A 10,281-nucleotide genomic window follows, 5' to 3' on the forward strand; every position below is an offset into this window, starting at 1 on the left:
GTTTTGTCCTGTAGTGTTCCAGCTAGCATGACTGTTCACTTTCTGGCATGCTTGACACGTGTGCTGCGTTTGGCGGCTTGAAGCTGCAAGCTACCCGCGAGAGCAAGCCGCGAGTCTCTGTTTTCTTGCACACTCTTGAGCAATCAACACTTTATCTCACTCACTACCCTTACATCAAACCCACCTAAATACAGGGTTACTAAATGCTGAAATACAAGCAAATTTGGCACGGAATAAAACCAATAAAATGGTTGATTAAATTCAACCTTACATAAACAACCGGAAATTAAAACCAAGGTAATGAACAATATAGGCCTGCAAACTGCAAAGTCAAGACAACAGCTAAAGGAAGAGGATAAATAAAAATTATAATTATGTTCTTTGGTGATAAGATTTGCTATTTTTAATTTTTCTGGCTTAATTTTTGGTGACTACACTGAAAGATCAATTATGTTGTCATACTAACGTTCAATGTTTATTGATTATCCAAAAAAAAGAAAAAAAACCTTCAATGTTTATTTGTTTTAAGTTTTAACCTCTTTTTTTTAAAAAAAAAGGTACGTGTTATGAGAGGGTGGATGTATGTATCCAATTTATATTATACCTTTTCCTATTGAAGGGGTGGAATCATGTTCATATTTTTTGATTAAACTATTGCAGTTTATTGAGCATAACTAGATGATGTACGTAGATGGTGACTGTGATATTGCAGTGGGCATTTGGGAACTTGGTGAGCCTTCATCGATCATTCCTAAGTTAGAGGTTCATGAGCACACTGATGGACAATGTACTACACAACAGTCCATTGAAGCTGCAATGGAGCAAGGGGTTATAATCAAAAGGAAAAAAAGAAAAGCGAACACAAGGAGACACTTCTAGTACAAGGAGAGGTAAAACTCTAGAAGAGGGACAGAATGTTGGTACAGATTCCATATGAATTCCATTATATTGAATATTAGGGGCCTTAATGATTCCTTAAACAGAAAAAGGTAAGATTGTACATCAGAAAGTTCCAACTATCAATTTTGTATTTATGAAGGTGATTGCTCTGGCTCTATTGTAGCACAAGTTGTGTGCCATTTTTATGTTATAAAATTTTAAAGTATTAGGGTGTTTGTTATTATTGTTTAAACAATATGTTTCAGTATTTAAACAATATTAACTATATTTTCACACACTTTTTTACCCAAACTTATTTCCACAAAATAATAACATTATGAAAATCTCTTATCAAACATTATTGGAAATCAAACTCTCTTATCAAATGGACCCTCAAGTTTTCCAAAACAAGGAGAAAACTTTTGTTTTAGTCCCTCACTCTTGCTTGATATCATGGATCTAATTCATACCTTTCTAGGAAAACATAATTAATCCCAGCCACTATTGAACTAATCAAGATCGAAGCCTTCAATTATTTTCTTTCATCTTTTCGCAACTATACAAGGGCTATCTATCAAAGAACAAAAATACATAAATTAGAAAATAAAAACTTATTCAGACATTTTCACAAACACTACATATGCACTCGTTGATGTACCTCAATCTTCTTTCATTGATTCCCAAAGAGCTCCTCTCGAAGCCTTTTGCAATCAACAAAGTAAGCGAAGCCATATGCCAAGTTCTTGAGCGTGGCCTCGTGCAGCTCCAAATCCGACGTGGCTAGCGCGTCGGTGGAGGAGAAGACCCTAAACCCCCTGATGAAAACCTCACGCGCCGTCGTCTCGCAGCAGAGGTTAGTCATGACACCCGTGACGATCACCTCCTCCACACCCATCTCGCGCAGCTGCTCCTCTAGGCGCGTGTTCCTGAACGCGCTGTACGTGTTCTTCCCCACCACGAAAACTAAAGATTCCAGAAAAGAACCGCAATGCTTTTGCAAAATCCTCATCCAACTTTTCTATCACAGCAAACCCATCCCTGCAGGCATCAACCTTGATTCCATGTCTTGAGTCAAGCGTTCCTTCTCTAATATTGATTTTCTTTTTATAGATCGTATAAGCTGTTTTTGTTTATTTTTGAGGATCTCCAATTTAGTTGGTAGGTCCTCAATCTCCTTTTGAGAAAAACGAAGGTCCTGGTTAGCTTCAAATTCACAATCCATACGAAACTGTGCTTGCGCAAGTCTATACAAATGGTCAAAGGCAAACTGAACATTGAACCCAACATGCTGCGCAAGTTGAAAGTTCTTCCACCAATTGAAAAGTAAATCAGGAGTGATGTCCTTAACCATGGTGTTGCACATGTTTTGTGTAACCCCACCAACAATGTTAACGACACGCATCTTTGTCCTTGGATTTGAAGTGGAGCTTGCACTAATATCCCCGTATTTGTCAAATAAGGACTCCAGAATACGGGCACAGTTCCGAGAGATCTTGTAGTCCCTGACTTCTACAACTTCTGACTCCAATTCCAAAAATGTCATATTCAAAATATCCTCTCTCATAGGATGATTAATTTTCTTTAAAATGGGTATGAATCTCCCATCTGAAGTGGCGATTGCACAGATATCCCTGTATTTGACAAATAGTGGCTCTAGAATATGGGCACAGTTCTGAGAGACCATGTAGTCCCTGACTTTTACAAGTTCTGACTCCAATTTCAAAAATCTCCTTCTCGAAAATTTCTCCTCTCGACTACTATGACCATGATTCTCTAAAGTGGGTATGAATGTCTCATCTGAAGTGGAGCTTGCACAGAAATCCCTGTATTTGACAAATAACGACTCTAGAATATGGGCACAGTTCTGAGAGACCATGTAGTTCCTGAACTTTGCAAGTTCCAACTCAAATTTCAAAAATTCCAAACTTAAAATACCCTCCGCTGTCATAGGACACTTAAGATTCTTTAAAATCAGTATGAATTTCTCATCTGAATTTACCGAATCTTCAAGAAGACTATCCCTATTCCCAGAGTCAGCTTTAGACATTATCGCTCCAACCAAATCTACAATAGCAGCTTCTGCATCTTCGAATTCCCTTTTCTCATCTTCATTAGAAGAGTTAAATATTTCTTTTAAGGTCAAGCCTCTTTTTGATATCTTCTCATCAATTTTGTGTCTATCCACTATTCTCAACTCCACATCTCCACGCTTCCCTCTTAGTGAAAGTAACACCTGGTAAAATTAAGCCAAGTCAGTGAATTGGTGTACAGAGACTGCAACATATTAAGGTAAAGCAAGACGATGAAATAAGTAATAGAACTATGCTCGTTGGGGACTAGACTCAAGTGATCGGTTATCTTGTCATACTAATCATCTATGTTTTATTTGTTTTAACCATTCTTTCCAATTTCTTCTTATGGCTATTGAGTTATCTACATACTACGCAAGAACGCACCAAAAAGCCCATGGTGCCTGTGTCAAACATGGACAAGCCTAGGGCACAGTTGCCTAAGTATCTGTTGTGAAAAATCTTATTTTGGGATCTATATGTTCTAAAAGCTTTAGTACCCCTTGAAAATTTCTGATTTAGGCCCCAAGCAATTAATGCAATGAAATTATTGCAGAATTTAACTAGATTTTCCACTCATAAGTAAATATTTTATACAATTTATATTCATCACAAATATCAAATACCGAATCTAAAGTAGTAAACTATCAGCACAAAGATTTTAGTAAAGAAATTGAAAACCAATGAAGAACCTTTTCAATTTTAAAAACCATTTCGGGGATCCAATCATGTTAGAAATCCACTATAAGGAAACAGTCACAACAGTCTTACCATATGGATAGGGAGGCTCTTGCGTGGTTTCAAGATGCTAAATAAGAAGGCCTATTCACCGGTTGGGACTTGGGAGGCTTTTGTTAGGGCATTGCAAATAAGATTTGTAAGTACAGCCTTTGATGATCTAATGGAAGCCCTTACAAGGCTGAGGCAAACTAGCTCTACTGCATCTTTTAAGGGCAATTTGAAGCACTATCAAATAGGATTAAGGGGCTGTCAGAATTGCACAAGTTGTTTTCTCATTGGATTAAAGGATGAGATTAGACTTCTTGTGAGAATGCTAAACCCACTGAATCTTAATGCTGCTTTGGATTAGCAAAAATTCAAGAGGAGTACCTCTTATGTCTTAACTGGTAGGAAAACTTTCAAAAATTCTCAAGATTCAAGTAGGCCTTCCATCTCGGGATAATTTAAGGCTGTACAAGGTTGGACCAACTTAAGCCTAAACTTTTCGTCCGCACGATCACTCCAGCTCAAATGGATGAAAGAAGGAAGAAAGGGCTCTGTTATCATTGTGATGAGAAGTGGCAGCCTAGACATGAGTAATGGAAGGGCTACAAACTCACTCAAAACATTTGCAAGGGTTTCACCTTGAGGAAATTATTGATGCATAACTTTTAGAGACCGCAGTTACTACTGCAGAGCAAGAGGTAACAGTGAATGCAATTGAAATCAAATTATATGCATTAATTGGAAACCCATCTTCAAGTACCAAGAGAATGTTGGAAAAGATTAAAGGCCAGTGGGCTATTATCCTCATTGACATTGGTAGCACTCATAACTTCCTAGAGTCATCAATCTTGGAAGCATTGAGGCTGTCGGTAACATCCAAGAAAGGGCTTGAAGTTAAGTTGGCTAACATGGTTGTGATCATGATAAAGGGATCTTGTGCTGATGTTTAAGTCATAATGCAAGGCCATTTATTCATGGTTGAATTGAATTTGCCTCCATTAGAAGGATGTGCGGTAGTGTGAGGCAAACAATGACTTAGCACTCCTGGCATTATCCAATGGGACTTTGAGCAATTGACCATGAAGTTCCTGCATATAGGAAACCAGGTTCTATTACAAGGTCTGAAATCTCCGCAATTCCCCTCAACATGATGGAGATAAGTTCTTTAAGTTTTGAACAAGGAAGGCAATTGTGTTGCAGATTATTGTGATGGGTGCAAGCAGGTCAGAAACAACAGTTAGAAGATATTAACAAGCTGTTGGATGAAATTGCCAAGTCTTTGACACTCCTTTGGGGCTGCCACTGTCTAGGGGACATAAGCATTAAATCACCTTGAAGAATGGCACTCAACCCATCTGTGAAAAGCCTTATAGGTACAATTACTATCAATAAACTGAAATAGAAAAGATAGATATGGAATTGCTTGATGCAGGGTCCATTTGAGCCAGTCAGAGGCTCAAAGCCCATTTTATTTGATAAATTCAATAGGTACAGTGGGAGTGGTGTGATTTGAACACTGGACGTCTTCATTGGAAATACTAAGATGTGCCAATTAAGCTATAAGGCTCTTGGCAAGCCCATTTTCCCTTCTTCCACGTTTAGTAGCAACTTGGCAATAACTTGAAAGGGATTACGTTGCAAAATGTTCTCCTACTCTACAAGGCAGAGTGTACCTTTGTCCTAATTCATCATTCAAAACTAATTTTGCTTGTCATATTAGTTACCTTAAGTCCTTGCACAAAACCAAGCAGGATTTCTATTGTAAAAGGATGAAAATCAAGCTCAAGATGTATATCAAGGAATGTAAGGTTTGTCAAAGTTCAAAATTGAAACCTCAGTCCTTGATGGACTTAAGTCAAAGCACAAATTTTAACAAAAACCTAGTTTAAACTCACATGTCTATGTATCATCCGATATGTATGATTAATACAATATGATATAATTCATATGATACACATTTACGTGTCATACGATTCATGAAGATGATCAATATGTACCTATGATATGGTACTTTTTTCATTCAATACAGTACTTATCGCACGATATGTATTGTGGATCATACTATACTCAAAACTATGCCCACTACACTAAAACATCACTAGCAATTATTTATTATTCTTTAACGAAATCATTAGTTGTTTCCATAAATACTTAATAATTTTGAGTTAATTGGTGAGGGATGAAACAAGAAGGGTATGTTAAAGTAGGTCTTATGTTCATATCTACTATTTAAAAAATTGATTTTTTTTTCTTTTTTTTTTTTGCTTTATTCATCCTTGGCCTTGCCCAAATCTTTAATGGACTTATTTTGCATACTTCAAAGGTAGACCTTAATTTCAAAACACACACTCTTTCAAAATCAATCTTCTCAAATGAATTTTCTAAAAATTATTAGATTGGTAAACAATATTATACTTTCATCATTCATTATCAAAACATCAGAAGTCGCACCCAATGGTAATTTATACACTAACCAATGAATGGTATGAATCTGTACGTTATTTGCATTTTATATCCAAGTTAATAAAAAAATATTAATAAAAAAAATGAAACTTATTGAAGGAAAAATGAATTCATATAAGATAGTGAATTTGTCATACCTCATCAATCACACAATTCATATGTGCCACATAGTTGCTGCATTCTGCACAGTGATAAACACTTTCCCGTGGGTCTCTACTGTTTTCACAAGCATCACAATAGTACTCACCTGAATAATCTTCCACAAAATAATCTCTAAGGTAAAGGGGATCGATATGACATTTATGCTTAATGGTACTCGGCAGTGGAACACACAAGAGATGGACATTGAAGTCACACTCTACACATCGCAAATACGAGACATCGGAATAGCTAGTTTTGCAAACTTCACACTGAGGGTCATCATACACTTTCTCGAAGAAAGAAAGAAGATGCTTGTGACCTTCATACTTCGTTGTAGGCTTTAATGAAGCGCAATTAGCATCCAACTTAAAGTTGCATTCTTCACAACGATAGGAAAAGCCAAAGCAACTCTTGCAAGAACAAGCATCACATCTAAATTTTTTTCTAGGAAGAGTTTTTCTTGATACGCCAATTAGACTATCATTATCATGCGGTTGAAAAGGATGTTGCCCTTCTTCTACAGGTTCAATACAATCTTGATGGATGAAGAATTTGCATCTAATGCATTCATATGATGGACTGCAAACGTGTTTCTCACATACTTCATTCTCCTTGTCATCGTGGATTGAGAAATGCTTGTGCCTCAAATATTTCACTTTCCCCTTATCCAAGGATTTTAAAATTGAGGCTGTGCACAACAACTTTTCATCAAAAAACAAATTGAGAGTGTGCTTTGGATGAAAAGGATGTTCAATCTGTTGTCGGACTGCAGCACATGATCTGTGGAGATAGAAATTACATTGGATGCAACCGTATATTTCACTAGAGATGACTTGATTGCATCCATCGCAGGAAACTACATGATCATTACTTTCCTTCTTACAGAGGATCAAGGGGTGATGGTGGTAGTAACTTAGAATGTAGTTTTTGCCTTCAAAATTTCTAGTGAACATTAGGGCACATTCAACATCAAGGAAAAAGTGGCATCTATTACAACAGTATGCAAACTGGGAGCGACTTTTTTCACAGGCTCTGCATGTAAAGTTAGTAGTCTCCTGTTGTAGAGATAGAGGGCATGGATGGAAGAAATGCTGAATCTCATGGGGCAGTTGAAGACATAATTCGTGGATTAAGAACTTGCATTTCAAACAAGCAAAGGATTTTTCAAAGCAAGGTTCACCGCAAGCAGAGCAACTAGGAAAATCATTATTCATAAAGAAAGAGCTAGTAGAATCATTAACCTTATTGTCAACGATTATCAGTGGATGCTTATGGAAGGAATTTTGACTGATTGTATTTGTTCCCAGGAGCTCTAGACAGGACTCATGCAGGAAGAAGTTGTACAGGAAGCAAACGTAGGTAGGCCCAAAGCAACATTTACGGCATAAACTACAACAAACAACGCCGGTGACATTTCTATCATAGTAAACGATTTCCAATGGATGGTTGTGAAAGTGATTTTTTTTATGCTTGTAGTGTCTATAATGTTCGATGAGATCTCGACTGCATGATTCATGGAGATAGAAAGCACAATCAGAGCATTCGTAGGATTGACTAGAGGATGAGAGCTGTTCCCGGCACGCATAGCAGTTAGCGTTACCAGTACCACCGGTTAGAATGCTGTTGTGTCGGAACAGGGAACGGGGGTGGCTGAAATGATCAACGAGCATACGGGCGCATAAATAATCAATCTTGAAATTGCACGAGTCACAGCGGAAGGTTAAGGCTTGGCATATAAGGTTGCAGAAATCGCAGCGTTCCCTCTCTTTCCTAGTACTGCTTAGCATAAGAGGATGATCTGAATGCAAGGAAAGATTGATTTCTGTCGGATACTCGGCACATGATTCGTGAAGGAAGAAATAACATGGCTTGCAACAATAGGTAGCACCGTCGCACACTTTTCGGCACGCTGCACAGTACTTTCGGTATGACAGAAATCGCAAAAAAAGGATGGTTCAGTGTCAGTATCACCAACCTGTAGCTTTAGCTTGTGGTCGTGAATTGGTAACCGAATCTCTGATTCGAGTGAACATAAAAGATCCATTTTGAAATTACAGTCGGTGCAACGGTAGCTGAAGCCCTCACGATACTTATGACACACATTGCAATAGAAATGCCCATCATCTACAATAACGTGCAGCTTTAGAGATTGAAATGGATGGTGCGAGTGTTCGATCTCACCCTCCAACTTGGCACATTCTGTATGAAGATAATACCGACAATCTTTGCAAGAATAGACGACGCTAGAGAGATAACCCGAACATGCAGCGCAATGTGCATTAAATCCATAGGGCTTCTTATTCTTTAGTCGTAAATGATGCTTATGGCTAAAGTGTTGGATCTCATCCTCCATCTCTCTTTCTGTTTTTAGTTTTTTCTCTTTTTCGATGCTTATGGCTGAAGTGAGGTTCTACCGTTCACTTTCCCCCATTACCCATTACACACGGCTTTTAAAGACAGGATTGAAGGAATCTTGCTAAAGGTTAGGATTTAAAAGAAAGATAAGAAATGAAGGGACTGGAATGAAGTCAATAAACCACCACATTTTAAAATGAAAAAATTGAAGGTTTACCACAACCTATTTAAAGTACTCTTAAACTTTATTCAGCAATAAAAAGTACTCTTAACTTCACTTTTCTTCAATTATTAAGGACTCCAAGGTTTAAGTTTATTCTATCAATTTTCTTGAATTTTTTTAAAAAAAATATATTTTGAAAATAATTTCTAATAATTAATTAATTATTTTTTAATTTTAAAAATTTGGAAAAAAAATTGGACACTCAAAATTTAGTACAAAAAACCTTAATTGAATGAACTTGAATATTCGAAGACTTAATTGAACAAAAGTAAATTTAGAAGACTGAAACAAATTTTGGTCCATTTTTTTTAAAAAAATTTGGTATAGTTAATAAGTATTCTCAGGACATTTGTTAATGTATTATTTAAAAAAAAAAAATTAATACCACTTTTATGAGAAATTGAAAAAATTATCTAAAAATTAGTTGTTTTTTTTTTTTTCTCATATAAATTTTTCTAAAATGATTTACTAACAAATATAATAAAATTCATTTTCTTAATAGCTAAAATGAGTGAGTATTATATAGGTGCTGCGCTAGGAAGGAACCAACCAAGACAAAGTAGGAAAAAAAGTCACTTTGCGCAATTTTTACTTTTATTTATGTTTGTGTATGTAAAAAATATCTTATAAACTGTAAAATTTTTTATTTATTTTTTAAAGGATATAAAATAAAGAAAATGAGATGACGTCTTAACTTCTTAATTATATTCTCATTAACATTTTTATATTTCCATAATCAGATATTTTGCACTCAAAAATTTGTCAAATATTTTTATATTATATAATAAATAGTATTTCGACAACTGTTTCAAATTTATTGATGAAAGTTAAATTTGGTGGTCCATTGCTTTTTGGAAAGATTCAGAATGTTATTTACTTAATTTTCCTTCCCTGTCTTTAATAAATATTTTGCACATGTTTGTTACATAAACACTTTCAAAATTAATAATGTTTATTCAAATAGATATAGTCAAGCCATATGCTAACACTACTAATCTTCTTCTTCTGCCTCTTTTTTTTTTTTCCTGAGTAAATGAGATTGCAAAAGGTCTAGGGTCCAGAGCATCCGGAAGAACAAAACACAGCCCACCACATTTAGGGCCAAAAATTTGATTGCCTAAAGACAAAACATGCTCCCCATACAAAGCAATAAGAGTCTAGCAAATCTTGCTTCCATTAATAATCGTTCCAAAGTCGTTACAATTATAATCAAATCTATTTTGAGGGATTTTCCAATATCTAATTTGGTTGTATTATTATGTAATCTCCATTATACAACTTGAAAAGTTGTTTATCATATCCCATTTACATCAAGTGCAAGCCATATCATTAGCATTTTTCCTAATCCATTTAAAACTACAACTATCAAAAGCACTACTTAAGGACTTGATATCTTCTAGCATTATGATGATCTCCAAAGGCTGA

General features: G+C 35.9%; 1 protein-coding gene across 1 annotated transcript; it reads right to left on the bottom strand.

Moving 5' to 3' along the window:
* Positions 1-1,897: 1,897 nt before the first annotated feature.
* LOC126723251 (uncharacterized) lies at positions 1,898-8,739 on the bottom strand. Its single transcript, XM_050426576.1, has 2 exons — positions 6,275-8,739; positions 1,898-3,112 (listed from the first exon to the last, which is right to left on the bottom strand). The coding sequence occupies exons 1-2, from the start codon at positions 8,063-8,065 to the stop codon at positions 1,901-1,903; spliced, it is 3,003 nt and encodes a 1,000-aa protein (XP_050282533.1). The 5' UTR covers positions 8,066-8,739; the 3' UTR covers positions 1,898-1,900.
* Positions 8,740-10,281: the final 1,542 nt, after the last annotated feature.

The sequence above is a fragment of the Quercus robur genome, chromosome 4, assembly GCF_932294415.1.
Source record: "Quercus robur chromosome 4, dhQueRobu3.1, whole genome shotgun sequence".
Taxonomy (NCBI): domain Eukaryota; kingdom Viridiplantae; phylum Streptophyta; class Magnoliopsida; order Fagales; family Fagaceae; genus Quercus; species Quercus robur.

What these genes read in the sequence shown, in the direction of transcription:
- LOC126723251 (XM_050426576.1), bottom strand. Translation starts at nt 8,065, where the DNA reads ATGCTAAGCAGTACTAGGAAAGAGAGGGAACGCTGCGATTTCTGCAAC. An exon ending in TGAATTGTGTGATTGATGAG is followed by an intron (nt 3,113 to 6,274) that starts GTATGACAAATT and finishes TAATTTTACCAG; the next exon opens with GTGTTACTTTCACTAAGAGG.